The sequence below is a fragment of the Lontra canadensis genome, unplaced genomic scaffold (assembly GCF_010015895.1).
Source record: "Lontra canadensis isolate GAN:19392208 unplaced genomic scaffold, GSC_riverotter_1.0 scaffold164, whole genome shotgun sequence".
NCBI lineage: Eukaryota > Metazoa > Chordata > Mammalia > Carnivora > Mustelidae > Lontra > Lontra canadensis.
Genome location: NW_022631158.1, coordinates 2,052,440 through 2,078,762, shown reverse-complemented (window position 1 = coordinate 2,078,762; position 26,323 = coordinate 2,052,440). Strand labels below are relative to the sequence as shown.

At 40.0% G+C, this 26,323-nt stretch overlaps 1 protein-coding gene across 1 annotated transcript in view; it reads left to right on the top strand.

Annotated features, from left to right (window-relative positions):
* The window catches only part of ATF6 (activating transcription factor 6), a 205,070-nt gene that overhangs the window by 80,614 nt on the left and 98,133 nt on the right, over positions 1-26,323 (top strand). The window contains exons 14-15 of the mRNA XM_032845498.1: positions 10,130-10,197; positions 14,874-14,988. Coding sequence (XP_032701389.1) covers positions 10,130-10,197; positions 14,874-14,988 — 183 coding nt within the window. The remainder of the gene's footprint in view (positions 1-10,129; positions 10,198-14,873; positions 14,989-26,323) is intronic.

Sequence of the window (26,323 nt, the reverse complement as noted above, 5' to 3'; positions counted from 1 at the left end):
GCTCTTATTTAGAACCTATTTAGCTGGGCCTCCTTTTTGCGGGGGGGGCAGTTAGGATTTTATTTTTAAGTAATCTCTGCACCCAACATGGGGCTCGAACTTCGAACTCTGAGATCAGGAGTCACATGCTCTACCTACTGAGTCAGCCAGGTGCTGCAGATGGGCTTCCACTTTCATGTTTACCACAAAGCATCGTTTGTAGTCATTCCATCATTTGTCAGCTACTCATTATTACTTCTGAAGCACTTAGACTAGCAACTGGCACATTCTAAGCTCCCAACAAACATTACCTATGATAGAGAGAGGCAAGATGGCAGAGGAGTAGCAGACTGAAATGACATCAGATCCCAGGAGTTCAGCTAGATAGTTATCAAACCATTCCAAACATCTCAAACTCAACAGGAGATAAAAGAGAAGAGGAGCAGCAATTCTAGGAACAGAAAATCAACCACTTTCTGAAAGGTAGGACGTGTGGAGAAGTGAATCCGAAGCAACGGGAAGATAGACTACGGCGGGAGGGGCCTGCTCCCGGCGAGCAGTAGAGCAGTGGAGCATAAAATCAGAACTTTTAGAAGTCTGCTCCTCTGAGGGACATTGCTCCAGAGGCTAAGCAGGGGTGGAGCCCTCGCGGGGACAGTGTGGTCTCAGGTCTCACAGTCACAGAAAGATCGGGGGTGTCTGAGTGTGGCAGACCTGCCACGTATCAGAGCGGGGTAGCCGGCTACAGAGACCTTGGAGCTGAGGAGTGAGCTCTCAGCTCGGGGTTACCTTAAACTGGGATCCGAGGCACAGTTGAGCCACTGCTCTTGGAGCAGGGATCCCCCAAGTGGCACATCTGGGGAGGCTCACCTTTTTCCTCCAGAAGGAGCAGCGTGGCAGGAATCTGCTGGGTTTGGAGACTCCAAATGGGGCTGTGCACCAGAGACAAAAATGCTGTGTCACAGGCTGGGTGAGCTCAGAGTGCGGTCAGAGACCAGGAAGACAGGAGAGATTGACTGCTTTTCTCTGAAGGTGCACTGAGGAGTGTGACCCCAAGCTCTCGGCTCCTCTGGGCCGGAGACTGGGAGGCCGCCATCTTCATTTCTATCCTCCAAAGTGGTATGGAATGCGTTCAGGGAATAAAAGCTCCAAGAGTGGACCTGAGCAGATTACTTACCCTGGTCCCTGGCAAGGGTGGTGCAATTCCACCTTGGGCAAAGACATTTGAGAATCACTGCAACAGGCCCCTCCGCAGAAGATTAGCGAGAACATCCAGCCAAGACCAAGCTCACCGATCAAGGAGAACAGCAGAACCCTAGAGCTAGGGGAAAGCAACTCATAGAATTCATGGCTTTTTCTCCATGATCCTTTGGTCTTGCAAAGTTAAATTTTTTTTTTTTTTAAGATTTTATTTATTTATTTGACACAGGGAGAGAGATTGCAAGTAGGCAGAGAGGTAGACAGAGAGAGAGGGGGAAGCAGGCTTCCTGCTGAGCAGGGAGCCCTATGCGGGGCTTGATCCCAGGACCCTGAGATCATGACCTGAGCCGAAGGCAGAGGCTTAACCCACTGAGCCACCCAGGCACCCAAGTTAAAATTTTTTAATTTTTTTTTCTTACTCTTTCTTTTTAACTTTTCCTCTTTCCTCTTTTAACTATTTTATCTTAACAGAACCTTTCTAAAAAAAAACCAATCATTTTAAACCTTCATTGTTATAGTCATATTTTATCCCTTCATTGTATTTAACCTTATATTTTGTATACATATAGGTGTTTTTTTTTTTCTTTTTTTTTTTTTTTAGATTTTATTTATTTGACAGACAGAGATCACAAGTAAGCAGAGAGGCAGGCGGAGAGAGTGGAAGGGAAGCAGGCTCCCCGGTGAGCAGAGAGCCTGATGGGGGGCTTGATTCCAGGACCCTGGGATCATAACCTGAGCCGAAGGCAGAGGCTTTAAACCACTGAGCCACCCAGGCGCCCCAGGTTTTTTTTTCCTAAAAATTTTGGGATACAATTTCTTCTAATAGATCAAAATATACCCTAATCTAGGACATGACTTTGTTCTAGTCTCCACCCTGAGCATATTCCGTCCTCTTTTTTTTTCTCTTTTTCCAACCAATCTTATCAATTCCATTTTTAGAATTTGTAAAAAAAATTTTCATCTTTACGGTCATATTCCATCCCTTCATTGTGTTTACCCTTATTTTTGTATATATATATGTTTTTCTTTATTTAAAATTATAAAATAGTATCTTCTAATAGACCAAAATACACCCAAAATCTATTGGGTGGTTCTGTTCTATTCACCAGTCTAATATATAAATATTATTTTTTATTTTTTATTTTTAAATTTTTATTTCTTTTTTCTGTCTTTCCACTTCCCCCAGTTTTGGATCTCTTCTGGTTTGGTTAGTGTACATTTTTCTGGGGTCTTTGACACCCTTTTAGTATTTTATTCTCTTGTTCATATATTCTTATCTGGATAAAATGACAAGGTAGAAAACCCCCCCAAAAAAAGTTTATAGCAAGAGGGAGTACCGATGGCTAGGGACCTAATCAATATGGATGTTGGTAGTATGTCAGAACTAGAGTTCAGAACAATTCTCAAGGTGCTAGCTGGCCTCAAAAAAGGCATGGAAGATATTAGAGAATCCCTTTCTGGGGAAATAAAATCCCTTTCTGGAGAAATAAAAGGACTAAAATCTAACCAAGTTGAAATAAAAAAAGCTGTTAATGAGGTGCAATAAAAAATCCAGGCTCTTACAGCTGGGATAAATGAGGCAGAAGAGAGAACTAGTGATATAAAAGACCAAATGATGAAGAATAAAGAAGCTGAGCAAAAGAGAGACAAACAACTACTGGACCATGAGGGGATAATTCAAGAGAGAAGTGATACCGTAAGACGAAACAGTATTAGAATAATTGGGATTCCAGAAGAAGAAGAAAGAGAGAGGGGGCAGAAGGTATATTGGAGCAAATTATAGTAGAGAATTTCCCTGATATGGCAAAGGGAACAAGCTTCAAAATCCAGGAGGCACAGAGAAGCCCCCTCAAAATCAATAAAAATAGGTCCACACCCTGTCATCTAATAGTAAAACTTACAAGTCTTAGTGACAAAGAGAAAATCCTGAAAGCTCGGGACAAGAAGTCTGTAAAATACAATGGTAGAAATAATTAGATCGGCAGCAGACTTATCCACAGAGACCTGGCAGGCCAGAAAGAACTGGCATGATACATTCAGGGCACTAAATGAGAAAAATATGCAGCCAAGAATACTATATCCAGCTAGGCTATCACTGAAAATAGAAGGAGAAATAAAAAGCTTCCAGGACAAACAAAAATTAAAAGAATTTGCAAACACCAAGCCAGTCCTATAGGATACATTGAAAGGAGTCCTCTAAGCAAAGAGAGACCCTAAAAGTAGTAGACCAAAAAGGAACAGAGACAATATACAGTAACAGTACTGTACAGGCAATACAATGGCAATACACTGGCACCAAATTTACAGGCAATACAATGGCACCAAATTCATATCTTTCAGTAGTTACCCTGAATGTAAATGGGCTACATGCCCCAATCAAAAGGCACAGGGTATCAGAATGGATGTACTTAAGACCTTTCTTGTTTCTTGAGAAACAAGAAAGGTCTTAAGTACACAACCTAACCCTACACTTAAAGGAGCTGGAGAAAGAACAGCAAAGAAAGCCTAAACCCAGCAGGAGAAGAGAAATCACAAAAATCAGAGCAGAAATCAATGAAATAGAAACCAAAAGAACAGTAGAACAGATCAGCAAAATTAGGAGCTGGTTCTTTGAAAGAATTAGTAAGATTGATAACCCCCTGGCCAGACTAATCAAAAAGAAAAGAGAAAGGACCCAAATAAATAAAATCATGAATGAAAGAGGAGAGATCACAACCAACACCAAAGAAATATGAACAATTATAAGAACATATTATGAGCAACTATATGCCAGCACATTTGACAATCTGGAAGAAATGGATGCATTCCTAGAGACATATAAAGTACCAAACTGAACGAGGAAGAAACAGAAAACCCGAACAGTGGGATTGGAGATTAGAGGTTAAATTGAAAGATGAGTGGCTATGTTAGATCGAATAGCCATTCTAGAGAAGGCTTCTCTGAAGAGCGCTTGAGAAGGTATTGTCAGGGTGATTAATGCTGGATGTTTTAACAACTAGCCTCAAAATCTCAGTAGCTAAGTGGAATAAGAATTGGTTTCTCACCTACACAAAGTTTGCTGTAGCTCTCTGGGGTGGCTTTCCTTCAAGCAGTAACTAAGGAATCCAGGTTCTTTCCCCTTTGTGACCCCAACAACTTGAAATTCTTCGCTTCTAGCTTCGGATGTTGGGTAAGAGAGAGTTTGGAAGATTGTGAAGAATGTTTTAGGGATCCAGCCTGGACAGTAGCCAATGTCCAGTTGACTAAAACTCTTGTCACTTTTTGCAGTCTGTCTTGCAGTAGGTTAGGCAAATGTCATCTTCTGTGTGCTTAGGAAGAAAACGATTTGGTGAGAATATTGCTTTTGTGGTAACAAAAAACGAAGGTGTGAACGGTATAAATATCCAAGGGAAAATCTAGAGAAAGAGCTTCTGGAAAAGGGAACAGCACATATGAAGACTGTCTGGAGGAAACCATCTGGATATTTGAGGAGCATCAAACAGTTGTCTAAGGCTGGACTGTGGTGTCTGAGGGTAGAGTAGTAGACGATGACATCAGAGAGGCAGCAGAGGCTAATTCACATCAAACCTTGTGGGCTGTGGTGAGAAGCATTGAGAAATTGCTCAGGGGAGTGACTTGATCTGATTGTTGACCCCCCCCCCCCCCCCCGCCAAGTCAAGATTTTCTTTCTTTTCAGCAAATTGACTGTAACGTGACTAGGCGTAGTTTTCTTTTCTTTTCTTTTCTTTTTTTTAATTTAAATTCAGTTACTTAACATATAGTGTATTATTAGTTTCAGAGGTAGAGGTCAGTGATTCATCAGTTGTGTATAATACCCAGTGCTCATTACATCCCGTGGCCTCCTTAATGTCCCTCACTCAGGTACCCCATCTCCTTATGCCCCTCCTCTCCAGCAACCCTCATTTTGTTTCCTGTGGTTGAGAGTCTCTTATGGTCTGTCTCCTTCTCTCTGATTTCGTCTTGTTTTATTTTTCCCTCCCTTCCCCTATCCTCTGTCTTGTTTCTTAAATTCTACATACGAGTGAGATCATATAATTGTTTTTCTCTCATTGACATATTTCGCTCAGCATAATACCCTCTAGTTCCATCCACATTGTTGCAAATGGCAAGATTCTGTTTTTGTTTTTTTTTTGATGGCTGAGTAGAACTCCATTGGGTACACCCTCCGACCCCACTCGGGCATCTTCTTTATCCATTCATCTGTCGATGGACATATGGGCTCTTTCCATTGTTTGACTGTTGTGAACATTGCTGCTATAGACATTGGATTTTTAAAAGATTTATTTAGCTGCTGCTACACAGAGTAGACCGTGGAGGGAGCTTGAGTGGAAGTAGGGAAACAGTTGAGAAGTGCTTTTGGTAGGCTGGGTGAGAGATCACTTCAGCCCTTACTAGTGTGGTAGATGTGAAAGTGGGCGGAAGTATTCGAATGCCAAATATATCTTGAAAGTAGTGCTGTTGGAAATTGCTGATGTAAGATTAGAAGGTATCACTGATAATTTCTGTGCCTTGCCTACTGGAGGACTAGTGATGCCATTTACTGAGACTGAGACTAGGAAAGGAGGAGTTGGAGGCAGGAATCAAGAGATTTTATTTTATTTTATTTATTATTATTATTATTTTTAAAGATTTTATTTATTTATTTGACAGAGATCACAAGTAGGCAGAGAGGCAGGCAGAGAGAGAGGAAGGGAAGCAGGCTCCCTGCCAAGCAGAAAGCCCGATGTGGGGCTCGATCCCAGGACCCTGGGATCACAACCTGAGTTGAAGGCAGAGGCTTCAACCCACTGAGCCACCCAGGTGCCCCAAATCAAGAGATTTTAATAGGAAAAAAAAGATTTAAATATCTCTTAAGTTCAATATGACTACAGTCAGGTAGATAGTCAAGTGGAGGTTTGGAGTTCAGGGGCGAGGTCAAGACTGGAAGTTTAGTCTGGGATGATAGCAGCTCGGGAGAAAGTAAAAAGGAAAGAGGTATGGAACTGAGCCCTGGGAACTCTAACATTAGAGGACAAAAGAGAAGGAAGAGGAGTGGTTGGCCCATGGATAAGAAAAAAATGTAGGATAGGGACGCCTGGGTGGCTCAGTCGGTTAAGTGGCTGCCTTCGGCTAGGGTCATGATCCCAGAGTCCTGGGATTGAGTCCCACATCGGGCTTCTTGCTCAGTGGGGAGCCTGCTTCTCTATCTGTCTCTGCCTAGCACTCATCTGCTTGCTTATACTCTCTCCCTGACAAAAAAAAAAAAAATAAAATCTTAAGAAAAAAAAAGAAAAAGAAAAAATGTAGGATAATAATGTCCCAAAACCCAAAAAAAGTTTTATAAGAAGGGGATGTGATTAACTATTACTAAAGAAGAGAGAATGATTAGGATGAGGACTGAGAAATTTACCAGTGGATTTGATTATTAGAATTCGTTAGTGACCTTGATGAATATTTTCATTGGAATGGCAGTGACAAAGCCCGATTGATGTGGATTCAGTAAGTAATAACAAATGGAGAAGTAGAGAAAATTATTTTAAGATGATCCCCATTAATAGGAGCAGGGAGATGGAGTAGCTATAAGAATTAAATAAGAGGTTTTATTTTTAGATGGTATATATTTCACAGGTTTACGTGTTTATATGCTAATGGAAACACATTAGATATTTGATTATGTGGAAACTAATGGGGAGCAGTGTATGTGATATATTCATAAGTACACTAAAAGGATATTGAGAAAGACGGGCTTCTAACCGTTATGGGGCTATTATCATCAGTAAAATAATGAGGGTTGGTCTGGAGGAGCTCAGCTTTGAGATTCTGTGATTATCCAGTCTGGGCCTCTCTGATACCTTTTGTTCATGCATTACGGCGGTTTTATGGTCGTTAGTACCCCTGGAGGCTACAGACAGTTGTTCCCAATGTCACGGTTACCTCAGTAGCCCAAACAAAGCTGTTCAGTAGCATCAGAATGCAATGTCTAATACTCCAGACACACCTGTCTGCCAAAGACTACAGTCAGCTGCCATGGGTGGAGGGAAAACGGACTCTGTCTCTCCTTGCCTTTCTGAACCTGGTGCCAACATATCTTTCAGGCAGTATCTAAATTGTATCAACCTGATGGCAAAAAATAGTGTAATACAGTTTTCAGGCTTCCATCCCTTGCCATGCAGGGGGAGGAGCAAGAAAGGGGCTGATAATTGCCAGTAGGTAATTCCACAGAGGAGGTATTAGATGAAAATTCTTGGCTTAAATGAGGTTTTTGCCTTATCTTTTGATAAACATTTTCATATTATTTTTTCCTTTCCGTTCTGTCAATGAATAGAGAGTTTATTTACCATGTCAGGGGTGCTTGGTGTTCTTTAATCTTGAAGGAATTTTAATGCAGAGAAGATAGTCTTGTTTTAATTTCACAGCCTTTGGACATGAGGTGATCTGTAGTTTAAATGGACGTATTTTTCTCTGCCGTCTTGGGTGCATATGTTTCTGTAATGAGCTTAGGTAATGGTCAGAAATGTGGGACTCTTAGCTGTTACAGAGAAAGGAATGCGAAGGATGAATCTGTATTTGTCAAGGGTAAAAGGAGCTCTTGGTCAGAAGGGGAAGGGTCATTCTGCTTATGCTGCTGTCCATACCAACACATGCAAAAGAATTGGCGGATTCTCTGTCTTAGCAGAGAGAGTTGTAACTGCTCTGCTTAGTCGTTTTTACTCCTCTCATCCCTCTTTGTCCTCCCAGCCGCTGCTTTCAGATGCTTAAGAGGATCCGATAGTCTTGTTAAGATACTCAGTAAATTTGATGAATTGCCCTTTCTTTGAAAGTTCTGTGATCTCCGAGCACCATATCATTGATTTTGTTCATCCCAGTTCATAATTCTACCCTCTTTCTAGATTGCAAGTCTGAAAAAGGTAAAAGGGCACATTCATGAAAATACCTTTCAAAATGAAGGCAAAATCAAGACATTTTCAGACTGATAAAAAACAGATAATTTTTCTTTGGAAGATCTGCTCTCTAAGAAATACTAAACATTTTTTAGGGTAAGGGAAATGATAGCAGGTACAACTCCAGATTAGCAGGAAGGAAGAGCACCAGAATGGGCAAATAACTGGTAAAAATAAATGCTCTTTTTATAAAAAGTATCTTTATATGTGTATGTGTTTTTAAATGTCTTTAAAAGATTATTATTATTATTATTATGTTTAAAGATTTTATTTATTCGACAGAGAGAGACACAGCAAGAGAGGGAACACAAGCAGGGGGAGTGGGAGCGGGAGAAGCAGGCTTCCCGCTGAGCAGAGAGCCCGATACGGGGCTTGATTCCCGGACCCTGGGATCATGACCTGAGCTGAAGGCAGACGCTTAACGACTGAGCCACCCAGGCGGCCCTAAAAGATTATTTTTTAATCAAAACTCGTAACAGTTTATTATGGGTTTATGGGTTATGTAGAAGTGAAATATGAGAGAATAAGAACACAGGTAAATGAAATTATAAAGTTACATTGTTCAAATGACATTTAAAGGCAGACTGTGGTAATTTCAAGATAATCTGTATAACAAACACTAAAAACTAGCACAAAGAAGTAAAGCTAAAAAAGCCAATATAGGAAATAAAAGTGGAATACCATAAAAATAAGCATTTTAGCCAAAAGAAGCGAGGAAAAGACTAAAGAAATAGGATAAATAGAGAATATGTACCAAGATAGTGAACTTATTAACCCCAGCTGTACTAGTAATTACATTTAATGGGCTAAATACATTAGTTATAAGGGAGAGATTGTCAAACTAGATTTTTTTTGAAGATTTTATTTATTTATTTGATAGAGACACAATAAGAGAGGGAACACAAGCAGATGGAGTGGAAGAGGGAGAAGCAGGCTTCCCACGGAGCAGGGAGCCCCATGCGGGCTTGAATCCAGGACCCTGGGATCATGACCTGAGCCAAAGGCAGATGCTTAAGGACTGAGCCACCCAGGCGCCCCTCAAAAACTCTAGTTTTTAAAACTAGTTTCTGGGAAGACCCAGCTATATGCTGTTTACAGGAAGTAACATTTGAGAGAGATTGATTGATTTGAGAGAGAGAAAGAGGGAGAGAGGGTGCACACAAGCGGGGGTGGGCCAGAGGGAGAGACTCTCAGGCAGACTCCCAGCCAAGTGTGGAGCCCCATCTCCGATAGGCTCCATCTCCCTACCCTGAGATCATGACCTGAGCCAAAATCAAGAGTCAGACAGTCACATGACTAGGCCACCCAGGCACCCCTATTGGTGAGATCTTTTTAATGACGGCTTAGTCCATAGGTATATTATGGCATGAAGATATTTGTGTTTAATTCAGTAAACAGTAGGATCTAGTTCCTTTTTTTTTTCTTTTTAAAAGATTTTATTTATTTATTTGACAGACAGAGATCACAAGTAGTCAGAGCAGCAGGCAGAGAGAGAGGAGGAAGCAGGCTCCCCACTGAGCAGAGATCCTGCTGTGGGGCTCGATCCCAGGACCCTGGGATCATGACATGAGCCGAAGGCTGAGGCTTTAACCCACTGAGCCACCCAGGCACCCCAGGATCTAGTTTCATTATGGAGTTTTCACACTTAAGGAACTTTTCATTGGGAAAATAATTATTTTAGACAAATACAAGTTGTTACATGTTCAGTGATATTTTTATGACTAGGTAATAAAACTTGCAGTAATTGGACTAAACATTTGGTCTATATTTTCAAACTTTATGAGAAATGCCTTAATGTTTTAATCTCCTTGAGACACGTCTCTCAGCCCAGAGTATAATGAGAAGAGTTCTAATCTCTATGTTGGTATTTAGTTACGTGAACCTAATATGTCAGAATATTCATGGAAAAAAAAAAAAAAGCATGTGAACACTTTAGTGAGAGTTTAGTAAATGTAAATGTAGAGTGAGTCACTATAGGAAGATCTTCATACAATTTCATTGTATGGCATTACATTTTTTTTTTCTTTCAGGGTGCTCTGGAGCAGGGCTCGAATTCTCAGCTCATGGCTGTCCAATACACAGAAACCACTAGTATCAGGTAAGAAAGTGTGCAGGTTCTTGGCCACGGAATTTTATTTTATTTATTTATTAAAAGATTTTATCTTTTTATTTATTTGACAGAGAGAGAGAGACAGTGAGAGCAGGAACACGAGCATGGGGAATGGGAGAAGGAGAAGCAGGCTTCCCACCGAGAAGGGAGCCTGGTGTGTGGCTTGATCCCAGGACCCTGGGATCATGACCTGAGCTGAAGGCAGACGCTTAATGACAGCCTGGCCATGAAATTTTAAAATGCCTAGTATTTTAATAAAGTTGAAAAGCACATTTCCCTTTTACCTTAAACTTGTTCTCATCTGTGACTTTACTCTTAGCTCACATAACATACTGCTTCTGAGCAGTCAGAGTAAACCCAGATAATTTCAAAAGGCTAACTCTCAAATTCCTTAAATACAGATTTCGTTAGAATGCTGTTCAATCATAATTTTGCTGTAAAATTTAAATAGATATAACTCTTGTCCTCGATTTGTATCTGTTTCGTGAGCCAAGGGGAAGAGAATGTTATTTGAATGTCTGCTCTGTGCCAGATGTCCTGTTGAGTGCTTTCCATGCATTTTAATCTTTGAATCTGTATAATCACTTATAAAGTGTAGGTATCACAGTCCCTATTTTTATATAGAGAGAAACTGGGCAAGTCACTTATTTTTTCTAAGCCAGAGTCATAGAACCAATAAGTGGCAGAATTACCATTCAGATCTATTTGACTTAAAATGCATTTTTTGGGGTACGTAGGTGGCTCGGTGGGTTAAAGCCTCTGCCTTCGGCTCAGGTCCTAATCCCAGGGTTCTGCGATCAAGCCCCACATGGGGCTCTCTGCTCGGCAGGGAGCTTGCTTCCTCCTCTCTCTCTCTGCCTGCCTCTCTGCCTACTTGTGATCTCTTATCTGTCAAATAAATAAATAAAATCTTTTAAAAAATGCATTTTTCACCACACTGATGCCACTTAAGAGTTTGAAGGATTCTTGAAGGAGTGCTGTGCCTACGGTTGAAATGTATGGACCAAACATAACTAAAAGGAACAGTATCATCATGGGAGGCAATGTAGTGTCATGGTTTAAGACGCTAGCTTTTGAGTTGGCAGAGTGCAAATCATTTCTGCCACTTACTTGCTGCGTGATTACATAAACACAAGCAGCTTACTTAAAATTTCCTCATCTACACAACTTGGGCCACACAGAGTTGATGATTAAATTGCATACTTTATTTAAAGCACTTTACACAGCATTTGGCATGTTCAGAAGCTGGTAATGATGGTGATGTGATATACTGAGGACAGTATCACTAAAGTGGGAGTAAAGAGGGGCACTTGGGTGACTCAGTCCATTAGCTGTCTGCCTTCGGCTCAGGTCATGATCTCGGGGTCCTGGGATCAAGCCCCTAACCCTCTACTTGTGCTCTCTCACTTTCTTTCTTTCAAATAAATAAATAAAATCTTTAAAAAAAAAAATACAGTAGAAGTAAAGAATCTCAGCTTCTGTCTGTGGCTCTGCCATAGACTTAGAGTTCACAATTATTTAGTATTAATTTCACATTTACTGAGCACTAGCTGTGTCCCAGACTGTAGAATACATACCCACTAAGTCGAAAGCTGTTCGTTTCCTATTAACTGAGAGTTACTATTAAATGGCAGTAAGCAGCATATCAGTAACCATGAATGTTTAAAATCCTGAGATACTATATTATCTTGTAGAAATAGATAATTCAAATATATATAGTAACCAATAATTCCCTAGTTATCAGAATATTTCATTTGTTTACTATGTACATATTTCTAAATACATTTTTTTTTTTAAGATTTCATTTATTTATTTGACAGAGATCACAAGTAGGCAGAGAGGCAGGCAGAGAGAGAGGAGGAAGCAGGCTGCCTGCCGAGCAGAGAGCCTGACGCAGGGCCCGATCCCAGGACCCCGGGACCACGACCCGAGCTGAAGGCAGAGGCCTTAAGCCACCGAGTCACCCAGGCATCCAATACTTTCATTTTTTAATGGATTTTTTTCTTTTGAGAGAGAGAGAGATCTTGTGAGAGTTGGGTGTGGGAGAGGGAGAGAGAGAATTTCAAGCAGGCTCCACGCTCAGCCTGGAGCACAACATGGGGCGTGATCTCACAACCCTGAGACTATGACCTGAGCCGAAGTCAAGAGTGGTATGCTTAATTGACTGAGCCACCCAGGTGCCCTGCCCCCCTTCTTAAAGTAGGCTCCACGCCCAGTGTGGGGCTTGAGCTCACTACCCTCAGATCAAGACTTGGGCTGAGATCAAGAGCCAGACGCTTAACCAACTAAGCCACCCAGGCACCTAAATACTCGTTTTTTGATGCATCATTGAGTTGGCACATTATTTCCTTACTAGTTAAAAATGTTTTTAATCTCTGCATCTTCCTCTCAGGTTTGCTGTGAACCTAAAACTGCTTTTATAAAGTCTTACACTTGGGTGGCTCAGTTGGTTGAGTGTCTGCCTTCGGCTCAGGTGTGGGATTGAGTCCCACATCAGGCTCCTTGCTCAGTGGGGAGCCTGCTTCTCCCTCTGTCTGCTGCTCCCCCTGTGGTGCTTGCTCTCTCTCTCTGACAAATAAATAAAAATCTTTAAAAAAAAGTCTTTAAAAAGATGTTTTAAATGAATTACTCATGTATTTGATATCTGTGAATCCACGTGCTCACTAAATGTGTGTCTGCCCCCAAATCAATACTCAGGATCTTCTCATAGTCATTTAGGACTCTGCACGGATGGCCCTGGGGGAGGCTTAATTAACAAGGCAACACTCTGCCTTCCTGTTTTAGCTCTCATACTAGAAGCAAGTTTCTTTTTGAGGTCTGTTAAGTGCCATATTTTCCTGCTTTTTCTTGGTGATTTCACTCTTTAAAATGGCCCTGAAGAGTAGTGTTGAAGGACTACCTGTTGTTCCAGAAGGCTGGTTGTGCAGATGGGGAAAATATACATGTTAGATCGGCTTCATTCAGGCATTAAGTTACTGACCCCGCGCTGTTGACTGCGTTCTCCGGTAACGAATAAAATGTGTATGTCAAAGGAAGTGTCTTTAATAAGAAACAGAAAACAAAGTTATACGTGATCAGCTGACAGAAATGCTGTAACTAGGGGCTTGTAGGAACCTAACCCTGTGTTTCCCTTAGAATGTTTCAGTATTTACTAACTCAGTGTTCATGCGGATTTTATAGAACATAGTAACTACCATGAATATTAAGACTCAGTTGGTTAACTGAGCTCAGTTGGTTAAACATCCACCCTTGATCTCAGCTCAGGCCTTATCTCAGGGTCATGAGTTCAAGCCCCACATTGGCCTCCACCCTGTGCATGGAGCCTACTTAAAAATTTAAAAAAATAAATAAATAAATAAATAAAAAAGAACTGATTGTATACTCAAAATAATGTGGTTAGAAACGGCCTCACAGTGAGCAAGAGGAATTATTTCAAAAAAAATTCTTATGACTCATTTATAATTTTCCTTTTAGATCAGTCTTTTTTTCCTCTTAAAGTTTGATTGAAAACATAGAAGAACATACAAAAAAGAAAACATAGGTTGTCTTTTTGGAGAAAAATGAAACATTATTTCTTTAATTTTCCTTTAACTTCTGAAGGTGTTAGCTTATTATGCTGAATAGTAAAACTGAAAATATTAAAAACTATATTAATATCATTTGAGTATATCTTTTGGGAATATGATGTTGAGGTACAGTAATTTTAGTTAAGATTTTATGAAGGCACTGACATGGTACTTTTTTATGTATTTTTTTAAATTTAAGATTTATTTATTTGAAGGAACGAGAGAGAGAGCATGAGCAGGAGGGAAGGGTAAAGGGAGAGGGAGAAGCAGATCCCTGCTGAGCAGGGAGCCCAACGTGGGGCTCAATCCCAGGATCCTGGTTCATGACCTGAGCCAAAGGCAGTTGCTTAACCGACTGAGCCACCCAAGCACCCTGACATGGTACTTTTAATATCTATGGCTAGCACTTGTTGAGTGACTCGTAGGAAACAGGAGACCCATGCTAGGTACTTTGTAGATAACAGAGATAACATCTCTAACCCCAGTAACAATCCTGCGGGTTTATATGGTTATTCTCATTTTATGGTTGAGGAAATTGACGTTGCTCAGAGGATAAATCCCCCAAGAATACCTACTTGAGGAGTGAGAAATTCAAAGCCGGGTCTGTTTGTTTTCAAATCCTAAATTCTTCCCACCTTTTACATAGCCTTGTAGCAAGCATGCCTCCCAGATTTGGTGGAGTGGTAAAAAAGAAGTTCCCCTTAGATTTAATTTCTGTCACCAAAAAATTGAAAATTTTTGCCAATGCAGCAATCTGTTTTCTGATACTTTCTGATACTTTCATTATTTTTACATGCTTTGCATTTGAAAATAATGCTTTTCATTATTTTACATGCTTTGCATTTATCCACTTGAGTGGATAAATTCTAGAGCTTTCCATTCAGAAATGAGAGTTTTAGCTATTTAATGAATTGGACCTTACAAATAACCTGACCTTGGGTTCTTCAGAATGTTAGTATAAAAATTATTGCCAACTGCTGCTAATATTTTGTGTGAGAGAAATTCTTAAAATTCAGACATAGCCGTAGAATGGGGAGTATTTTCGAGAGGTTATGAAATTTGCTAGTTGGAGAAAACTTTGCCCTTTTCTTCCTTCAGCAGGAACTCGGGGAGTGAGCTCCAAGTATATTACGCGTCACCTAGAAGTTACCAAGACTTCTTTGAGGCCATCCGCAGGAGGGGAGACACGTTCTATGTGGTGTCATTTCGAAGGGTAAGTTCACTCTGAAAGACTAAAGAATTTTTGAGTACCTGCTAGGTGCAGGGCACCGGGCGGCCTCCTGCGGGAGGGAGGGAGAGCTGAGATAGGACGAGGCCTAGCCGCGTCCAGAGAGTGGAACCTGGAGTACGTGCTTGTCTGTGCTGTTGGCATTGTGAAGACCAGCATAGAATTGAGGTCAGGCAACGAGTTCATATTTGGAAAATAGAAACGGCATACTGATTTTGATTCGTTGTCATTCCTATATCCATCCTGGTTGGTTTTAACAGAAGAAGTAAAAACACGAAAATTTCTTTTTAGGTTTTGGGGTGTTAGTCCCGTTTGGTTACTGAGAAACAGATTTCTCAGGAGTGGGATTAAGGTGAATCGTGGACTGATCGATATGTTCGTGTGGAGTGCTTGGATTCATGTGTCTGAGACTTCCTGTTCTTTTCTCACTTCTTCATCATTTACTCCTGTTGGTGAAGATGTGTTAGTTTGTGCGAAAGGAAGTGTTTGTTTGAGTACTTGAATGTTACAGATGTTAAATAGAAGCAAGGCGCAGAGCTGTGTGCTTTCCGTCTACTTCTCCTGTAAAATGAAAATATATGTTTCGCAGAGCTGCCATGTGAATGTCTCCGTGAGAGTGCTGTGCGTTCAACCGGGAACACACGAATGAGTTAGAATTCCTTGGAGATTTGTATCCTAGGCTTTTTGTTTCTTTTCTTTTTTTAAGAATGTAGAAGGGACACTGTTAGAAATAAGCACATGCTAATTGTAGAGTAAACAATTCATTCTCGGATTGTTGTCCCCACTCACTATCTGAAATTCTCAGTCAACACAGTTCTTTTCCTAACATATCTATATATAGATCTATAGATCTATATATAGATCTATATATCTAGTAGCTCAGGATATTAGGATCAGAGAACTTTGACAGTTGAAGATGAGAGAAATCAGACATGTCCTATATTTTTAGCTGTTAATCAAACACACTTAGAGATTTGGAATACTTTTGTAGTGCCGCCTCATGATCTCCGCCTTTTCCTTCTGTCCCGCTTATTCTCTCAGACATAGTTGGTATTCTGTGCTGTGCCCACCTCGAAGTGCATTTCCAGCAGCAAGGGGGCAGCTGAGAACAGGGTTTCAGCAAGGCTCCGGTTGTACTGGCTTCTGAGAACTAAGTATTTGCTTTAGTGTTGACACAGTCATGTTAAAAGTGGACAGAAAAAACTAAAGTTGAGAAATGAGATCTCGCAGCACTATGAAGAGACCTGATGGGTGTCAAAAAATGAATGTGTTGAAGTATCTGTTTATGGGAGCTACCAGAGGAGAGTGTTTTTAACACACGAATAGCTGAATGCTTTTTCTCAGGTTCCAGATAATTTCTCTATTATTTAACCAAAACAGTATATATGGTACATATTGGATGTATCAGTGATCATGCCATGGGTTGTTGAAGTCCTACGTGGTAATGTTTTTCTGGGGAAGAGAACAATAATCCTAGCTTTAAAGGGATTATATATACAAAGGAAGATGAATGGTATTTTTATTTTAGATATACACATTATATTTCTTGTGTTTATAAGAGCTCTTTCTCCTTAGTTTGCTGTAAAAAGTGCTGTTGAAAAATTATTGTTTAACTCCCTGTGCCCCCAGCTTTTTGATGTTCTAGAAGAAACAGTTTTTCTCATGTTGTGGAAAACTGTTAGGACTATCTGTCACATTCTGTTTGGATTCTTATTTCCTAATTACTGCTTTATCACATCTTGGTGTTTTATATCAAGGAAAAGTGAGAATGAACCTGAACTTCATTAGGTAACAGGAGTTAGAGACAACATCCTGTTTCATTTCTTCTTGTTTTATTTTAACAGCAGGACTAAGGAAGTTAATTTTATCATGATGACTGTAAACTGTGTCATGCGACAGGAATTTGGTTCTTAAATGCCGGATTGTTCTTTTTGTTCTTGCTAAAATGAAAATGAAAGAAGTAATGACCTCATGCTTCGTTTTCGCTTCCATTTTTCAATATAAAATATTCTTCTAACATTTTCGTTAAAAAGATGAAGGGCATCATTTCCTGTGCAGAAGGATGCAGGCTTTTTTCTCCCAGTTTGGCTCTTAATTTCATTGACAGAAATTATTATAATTGATACCGTATGATTGCATTGGAATTTAAGAAATACAGAGGTTCTAAAGCCCCAAGGTTTGGCTTCATATAAACCAGACATAACAGAGCCAGTAAGCAAGCTATATTGTTTTATTTTATAAGTGAATATGTGTTTAATGAAATATTTTACTATCTAAAAAAGTAGACGTAGCCATTGACTATTTAGTATACCATTATTTGATAAACCTACTCTGTCCCAGACTTCTACCTCCTCACACCCCACGTTCCCGTGCTCTAATCACATTACAGTTGAGCTGCTGAAATAATTTTCTCCAAGACTCACTCTTGGATAACTACTGACTTCCTGGTTTAGGCCAGCAGGAAAGAATGCTTATGATCCCAGTAATCCTGTCAGAGGTTCAAACCTTTTCCTGTTCTTTTGATTTTGCTTTAAGTTTTTGTCTCCCAACACAGTAACTCCCTCTACTCCCTTTTATTTAGTTCCAGGTGTTCATAACTTATTTTCTTAGAAGTATTTTGTCTCTTAGTCCTTTCTTTGACTTGTTTTACTATGATTTGGAGCCTGGGTGGTGGAAAATAATGTTTTCTCAAACTTCCAAGTCACTTTGAGTGTGGTATAACTGATAAATTAATAAGAAAAAAATCCAGTTAAGTTTAATGTTTATTTTTTCTCCGTGCTTCCATATGATAGTCTGTCTAGGGAGGGAGTAAATTAAAGAATATGATGAAATGAATTCAAAAGCATGGGGCAGAAGCAAATACTAAAGAAGGCTTATGTAAGGTAGGATAAGAAAGTGCTTCCAAAGAGGGGAGGAAAGGTAACATTGAGAAAAAAGCACGAAAATGATATTTACTTTGTCTATAATTCCACTAAACATTGAAATACTACTCTAGATGCCACTCTCTCGTCTTCTGATAACTAGAGAAAGGAATTTCTGTCTTGCCGGGAGCAACTCCCCATTAGGAACAGGCTCTCTCTGATTCATGGGGCTGCGAATGTCAGCTCACCGTATTGTCTTCATTCTTATTGGAGATGTCCTTTCCAGTGAGATGGAAGTCTGCGTTCTGGAACTCTATGTATTTCTTTTATATTTTCTGTTTGCAATACCTGTCCCTCAAATAAAAGTCAGACACTTAACATTGTCTTCTCATCTGTTTCAGATACATACATAATGTAACACACATCAGGAGAACCTGAGCTCTGGTTGTACGCCTGCTCCGGATATGGTTCTCTCCTCTGCCTCCTGAGTACTTTAGGCATTCGAGATACAATACCATGCTCTTTTTGAATATTTTTTGTGTTCTTTGATACACTACCATATTTGGGTATTTTACCCCTTCTTGGTCTCTTATAAAAAACTTACTAAAGAGCTGTGAATCTGCTTTACCAATCCAAGGTATCGTACACATGGCATGGATTCTTAGGATAACCTTAAATAAGAGGGTCTTATTGTAAAATACATAGGAGCTGAAGAAGCGCGGGAGACTGGCTCAGCAGCCAGATAGTCCCTCTGGGCTTGTGCTTCCTAGACTGGGACGCATACTGGGCCTCATAGAGATTGCAGTGGTGGCTCGTTGTCATTCCTGATCCCACGGCGGCGCCAGTGATTCTGTGTTGGTCTCGTTTACGTGTCGCTTACTGAGGCTTCCCAAAGAAAGGATCTGATTGTGTGTGTGTGTGTGTGTGTGTGTGTGTGTACGCCATGGGTGCACACACATATGTATGAATGTATGTGTGTATGTATGTATACTTACATCATCTCTTACGTACAGTCTTATATAGATAGCCTGGCTCATGATTCATGGTCCATTCATTTGCGACCAGGGAAATAGGGTTGATTTCAAATGTAGTCCCTTGCTTTGTGGGCCAGTAACTTCGTGCAGAAGGAACAGCCTAGGGCCACTCTTCTGAAAAAGTGATTGTGATGGGCCCTTAGAGCTTCATAAATTGTTTATTACACTCTACAACCTGATTTCTATAAAAAAAAATTCTTATATTGATGCCTAATTGTTTGATTTAAAAGCTTATCTTCTGTTTATATCCTAACCCTCTTAAAGGCAGGAAGTGTCATAGCTGTTTTATTACCATCCCTGACACTCAGCACAATGCCAGCTACTCAGTGTTTATCAAATGGCACAATTTTAGATAACAGTTCACTAAAAGAAGTCAGTGATGGAAGTTTGTTGCTTTTCATAATCATTTAAAGGGTACTTTTGCATCTGCTTTGCCTAAAGAGCTGTGAATCTGCTTTACCAATCCAAGGAATAACATAAGCCGTGCTGAATTTTAGCAGAAAATTTAGAGATGACCTTTCTCCACTTACGGTTACACTAGCCGGAGCTGCATCAGCTTTGTTCTTGTCTCTGAATCTGAGTTTTGGAGCTGAAGAAGTGACCTGCCTGAAATGATTGACTATGAAATGTTTAACAGCCACGAGGTAGAACTTTGAGGTGCTTACATCCTCATTTTTTTAATGCTTGGCAGAAACATTTTGGAGGAGATTGTCGTTAGACCTCATTGCTTTCTTTTTTTTTGGAGAAAAGATGATGTCTAGTATCTGTAGATTCCAGCAGCAAGAGCCAGAAACTTGAAACCCTGGACAAAGTATAGGAAAAGCTCTAATTATTGGAAGGCTGGAAGGCTGACTTGTGATGTTATTGGTTCAAAATGTTTGCCAAAGATTGATTCTCATGGAAGGCCATAAAAAAGAATTTCACAGAATAACTATGATATTTTCTAAGTGTAATGCCTGGATTAATACCTAGTATATGCTTAGAAGAATGGCATGGGTTTGGGTTTTTGTTTTTTTTTTTTTTTGATGCTTTTTATTTACTTCTTAGAATTACTGCTTAGCATATGTATACAAAATCCTCAGAGGCAAGAGGAATTTCCTTAGTAATCAAAGGATATTAGTCACTTTATAAAGTCTACTTCAAAAGGATACAGCTTCTTTTGTTTTGGGACTTCCCAACCCAAGCACACACATCAGTCTTGGAGTTTGGCCATTTTCTTATCTCCACTTTCATTGTCTTTTAGTCAAACTCTTTCTCTAGATGGAAAAAAAAGTGAATAAATGAGTTTGGAAAGATACTTTCAATTACAAAATAGTCTTATCTAGAAGAGAGACTTAAAAAAAACCCCTTTTAATAGGGCTTTTTCTAATGATTTTTAACTTACCTTGAAATATATCTCATTCAGGCTTGAAGCACATTATAAAAAATAGAGCAGACTTGTCTGAGTATCCACTTAACCTAGGTTTACTTAATGATTAAATCAGCAACATTCTCTTTCTCCATTTCCTCTTTGATTTCATTTACACACAAATGCTGACACCTTCAGTGTATATGACTGTTACAGTTTACAGACCTTTCCTATGCATAGTCTTGTTGGTTCCTTACATATAATTAAGTATTCCTAGTCCTCTTTTTTTTTTTTTTAAAGATTTTATTTATTTATTAGAGAGAGAGCTGGAGGAGGGGCGGAGGGAGGAGAAGCAGACTCGCCGTGGAGCAGGGAGCCCAGTACAGGGCTCCATCCAGGACCCTGGGATCATGACCTGAGCTGAAGAAAGATGGTCAACCAACTGAGCCTCCCAAGTGTCCCTCCTAGTTCTGTTTTACAGGCGAGAAAATTTGAGGCAAAGAAAGGTTAAGTCGCTTATCTAAGGACAGAATTGTAAGCAGTAGAGCTAGGGCAATCATTAATGTGTTCTAATTTAATGCATTGATTCTTCTATGCTCTAGTGCTATATTTTAGATTCAGTGCAGAGTATGTAGACAGCATAATTACTCTGTTCCTCTAAAGTCAGTCATGTTTCTTTGCCAAATCTGCTTGTCAGTTCTGCTGGAGTTACTGAAAAACGATTCACATTTTTTGTTTGTTGATTACCTGATTATAGAGGAAGTGCTTTATTAGGTTACACTTTCATAATAGTAGAGGATGACCCAGTGGTCTATCTGCAAGATTCAAGCAAGGAATAGGATGAAGAGGCTTTGATGGTTTCTGGTTTCTTTTTTTTTCTTTTTTTTTAAAGATTTTATTTATTTATTTGACAGACAGAGCTCACAAGTAGGCAGAGAGGCAGGCAGAGAGAGAGGAGGAAGCAGGCTCCCCGCTAAGCAGAGAGCCTGATGCGGGGCTCGATCCCAGGACCCTGAGATCATGACCTGAGCCGAAGGCAGAGGCTTAACCCACGGAGCCACCCAGGCGCCCCAATTTCTGGTTTCTTTTTAAAACAATTGGTGGTGAATGGGGAATCTGTGTGTGTCTTAAAAAGGAAGTCGTTTAGCCAAAATAGACACCCTTGTAATGACTGGTACCCTAGCATGTCTCACAGAGGAGAGTGGCTTTTGTGCCTGTGTAAGTGCATTTTGTTACAGATTCTGTTTCTGGCTTGCCAGGTCCTTGGGATCAGAAACGTTTGATCTCAAGCTCCTTGTTAAATAGGAGTTACTGCCCTGTGGCTTTAGGGGATCCAGTCATTTGTTCCTTGGCTCTGTAACAGATCGCCAGCGAACAGGAACATTTCTGTTACTTAGACTTCTCCATGCAAACTCTAAAGTAACTTGTTTTATGTCTGAAAAATGATTATTCGGTAGTCTCTGGAACTAGACTTGCATATAGACTCGCCCTGGACACAGAGAACTTATAATTCACAAATAGTTTAAACTCTTCGAAATTCTCAGGGTGGTGGGCAGATCCGTCTGAGTCAGGATGATTTTCCATCTGTTCATTATTTGTGTGCTCTGTGTAGCCGTCTTTATTTTATAATGTGTTTTTCATGTGCACTTTTTTTTTTAAGATTTTATTTATTTATGACAGAGAGAGAGATCATAAGTAGGCAGAGAGGCAGGTGGAGGGGGTGGAAGCAGGCTCCCCGCTGAGCAGAGAGCCCCATGTGGGGCTCCATCCCAGGACCCTGAGACCATGACCTAAGCCAAAGACAGAGGCTTAACTGGTTACACTGAGTCATCCAGTGCCCTCACGTGCACTTCCTAATCTCCCTTTTCAGGTCCCATGCTTTTTCTGGGCAGGGATGAAGTCTCTTCGTTCTGCTTTGTCCTTCTTCAAGGTCTGCTGCGACACACGCCACCGTGTCAAGCAGGTCCTAATAAGTAACTGTTGGCTGCCCATGCCACTGTTTACGTGTGCCCTTTAACCTTATTTTTTAGATCCTACTGTTCAAAAAATTGCTAGAAGTGGAGTTTACAGAAACAAAGGAAGAGACATTTTTCTCAATGAATGTTTAAAGTTACTCATGTAATTCAGATAACAATGAAACTTTTAAAAACACACGGTCTACTTTGATGTAGTTGGAGCCTTACCTGTAGAATAAAGTAATTTCGGAAAGGCTGAAGTTACCCTGAAGAAAGGTGGGATTTAGTAATTGATAGCTTACAGTTTTGAGAGTTTTCTTCTCGTCAAATTTCAGATTTTGTAGTGAGGGAAAAAATATTTCCTGAAGGTACAACCTCATCCTAAGAAAGAATTTTTTTTTTTTTTTTTTTTTTTTTTACATCATGGTTCTATGAGGGGGAAAAGTGTTTTTTAAGCAATTTGTTCAGGGTGCCTGGGTGGCTCAGTTGGTTAAGCGACTGCCTTCAGCTCAGGTCATGATCCCGGGGTCCCGAGATTGATCCCTGCATCTGGCTCCCTGCTCAGCAGAGAACCTGCTTCTCCCTCCTCCTCTACCTGCTGCTCTGCCTACTTGTGTTCTCTCTCTCTTTCTGTCAGAAAAATAAAAATTTAAAAAACAAACAATTTATTCATGCAGATTTTAGAGACCAACATTCCAGCCCTGATTCTGCCACTCATTATTTGCTGCGTGACTTTGGAGAAATCACTTGTCTTTTCTGCTTTTTCTTTCCTTATCTGTAGAGTGACAAAGTAGCTTTTCACTTCCCTTCTAGCTGTAGAAACCTACGATATTCTCCTCTCCGTGTGTGTGTGTGTGTGTGTGTGAGAGAGAGAGAGAGAGAGAGAGAGAGAGAGAGGGCAAGCGCGAGCACTGTCCTCTTAGAAATCTGTGGTATTTGTTTTTGAAGTTACTAAAATAATTCAGTCTAGTGAAGTTAGTACAGTTTAAGGGTTTTAGAAAACAACTTTCACAAAAAGTCAACTTACAAGGTGGGCCTATAAATTAATGAGTTTGATTTTTTAATAGTTGATGTTCTTATAATTTTTTAATAATCACTTTCACGGTGCTTATAATATGCCAGTCTTTAATCCTCATAATATCCCTATGAGGTAAATACAGATGTTATCCTCATTTTGCAGGTGGGGAACTTGAGAGGTGCAGCAAGGTTATGTAATTGTCCAGTATGACAGTTTGTAAGTGACAGAGTCAGAATTTAACCAAGAAAGTGTGGCTCTGTGTTTGTGATCATTTCTCAAATACTGCCTTTTTAGAACTTCTGTGTCCAAAGGTCTTCTCTTTCGAAGTATTCAGTTTGGAATTTAATTCTATGGATCTCTGTGTTCAAAACATGTACTGAGTTGCTTCAGGTTAGTTTTCCAAAGCGAACAAGATCAAAGACACAGCCCTGTGGAAAACCAAGCCACATGCTACCTGAAGGGATCGTGTAGGAGGAACAGCAGCTAGCAGGGAGACATAGAAGAAGTGATTAGAAATAGAGAAGGAGAATTGGAATAGTACACTGCAGATGAAGTGAAAAGAGTTGACTTATTTTCTTTTAAAACATGGAGGTTGAGGAAGAGAGTTCAAAAAGAGGTGGCCAGCAGTCCTGGGCATTACCGAGCTCACTGAGCAGGAGAAATGAGGAAAACTCATTGGTTCTGTATAAATATGGAAGCCATTGGCGATTTGAGATTATAGTTGTGGTAGAACAGATTCAGAGCAGAATCCAGACTAGAGCCAGTTGGGAGACAGTGTGAAGGAAATTAAGTGGTGGGTTTGGTCAACTTCCCTGAAGGGAAGGGAGGATGGCCTGGATATAGTTAAAGAGAGGTCAGGGTGCACGCGTACACGTGTGTGGGTGTCTTTGCTTTCAGGATAGGAGAGCTATAGAGGCAAAATGTACGGCAACTGTGGTTAATTTATGTATATTGAAAGTAAGAAGGAGCATGTATTTTATTCTTGACAGCTGTTTTGAAAGAAAAACTAGTCACTGTTCCTCATCTGTATTAATGTTTTTCTGTTTAAAGCAGAGCATGGAGAAAGTTGAAGAACAATTCTTACTTGTTTATTTGCAGCGGGACTACAAAAAAATAAAAGTATGGAATTAAAACCAGATTTTTAAAAAATAAGGTCATATTTAAAGTATTCCTTGAGACATCAAGTTTTATAAATCTTAAATAAAGGGTGTTTTTTAACAATGGTGAAGAGTTGGGGTGCCTGGGTAGCTTGGTTGGTTAAGCGTCTGCCTTTGGCTTAGGTCAGGATCCCTGGGTCCTGGGATTGAGCCCCACATGACCTGACCGGTGGGGAGTCTCCTTTTCTCTGCCCTTCTGATCCTCTCCCTGCTTGTACTCTCTCTCTCTCTCTCTCATAAATAAAATATTAAAAAAAAATGGTGAAAGGTTTTAAAAAATAGAACTTGATAGAACTCTTTCTAATTTAATTTATACATAGATGGTCTTGGATATTTTGCCTCATATAAAGTCAGAAAACTAGCAAAGTGGGGTGTTAAATCATTTTATGTCTAAACAAAATTCGGTGTAAGCCTTTTGATGATGTCACATATCTTAATTATGAAGGAAGCAATTATTATGGTTAGGAAAAGTTGATGATTTATGATCTGACTCAGGATTAAGGTCTGAAACACTCGTGTCATTTCCTCCCCTCCCCCAAATGTGGTGATTTGTTCATTTTGGACTCAGATTTGTTTAAATTTGACACCATCAGCAAATCTGAACACTGACACTTAGTTGGTTTTTCCTGAAAATCCTAAGGCCAGTAGTAGTGTGGTATTTATTTTAAGGCATTGAGGCTAATCTATGAAGAGCCTGTTACTGGTAGGCTTTGGAGGAGTTTTCCAACTCCTGTATGGGAGACACTTTGGAAGCCAACAGGTTGGGTGATTGGCTGAGACTAGCATGTGGAGTATGTCTAAGTAATGCCGTAATTCTCTGCTTAACGTCCATTTCCTCACCCGGTGCCTTAAGCACTCCGAGGGCACGAATTGTCTCTGTCTGAGTCATCGCTCCATCCCTAGCATCCACTGCCGTCCCAGCGCTTATTGCAGATACTCAATAAACGTTGAGTGAATGAACAAACCACCAGACTGGATACCAGTTCTACCAGTTTGACACCATATTCTAAACTGGTTTATATCATCACATAATGTGATAGAGAATGTGTGAGAGACCTCCCGTTTTGACTCTGTCAGGGTTGTCTCTGTCTCCTGGTAAGTCTGAATACCAGTCTTTGAAGATTAATGAATTCAGATGCAAAGGCTAGCTACCATTTTGCATGAGAGAAGCAATATGTTCAGGCAGATCTTCTGTGTATGTCAGAGGTGAAACACTGACGTCAGTAGTACGGGTGGAGAAGATCATTTTTCAGTTTGGATGCTAACCAGACTGTGGTGTCATTTTAATCTCCAAAATGAATATGCTGCAGACTGCATAAGCCCCATACTTATGGGGGCCCGTTTATAATGTACACCGTGGTGTCCCTAGGAGGGATAGGAAGACGTTAGCATTTTATTCCCTGCAGTGTGTTTATTTTGAATGTGAAGATATTCAAGAAAAGCTTGTCGACTTACATTGTTAAATCTTCCATAGCCTGTACTTTGAATAAGTTTAGAATTATTTACATTTTATCACAGTATGCCTAGAAATAAATCTTGAAAATAAAACTAAAATATATCCCACAGAATAAACAGGCCTCTGTTATGCAGTTTAAGTTTTATAGCTGTTTCTCTTCTGATTCTGTTTGTTATTGAATAAGAATTCAATAACTTGTTCTCTTAAGAATGAGTCTGCCTTGGAGGCGGTGTCAGATGTTTACTTTGAAGTCTCTTAGAGAGACTGGCTGCCTTCTCCTATAAAATGTGCTTTGAATTAGCGGCTTTTCAGTATCTATTCTGGTGGAGGTACAAGCAGTGTGAACTGAAGAGAATGATATATAGTCAAAAAACAGTTCTTTCTTGATTTTGAAATGAAGAAATTCCAACTCAGAGCCGTGCAGGCGGACATTTATGTGGTTAGGTATTTATCCCCTCATTTTCTGTATGTTTGACCCTGACCTTTCCAGT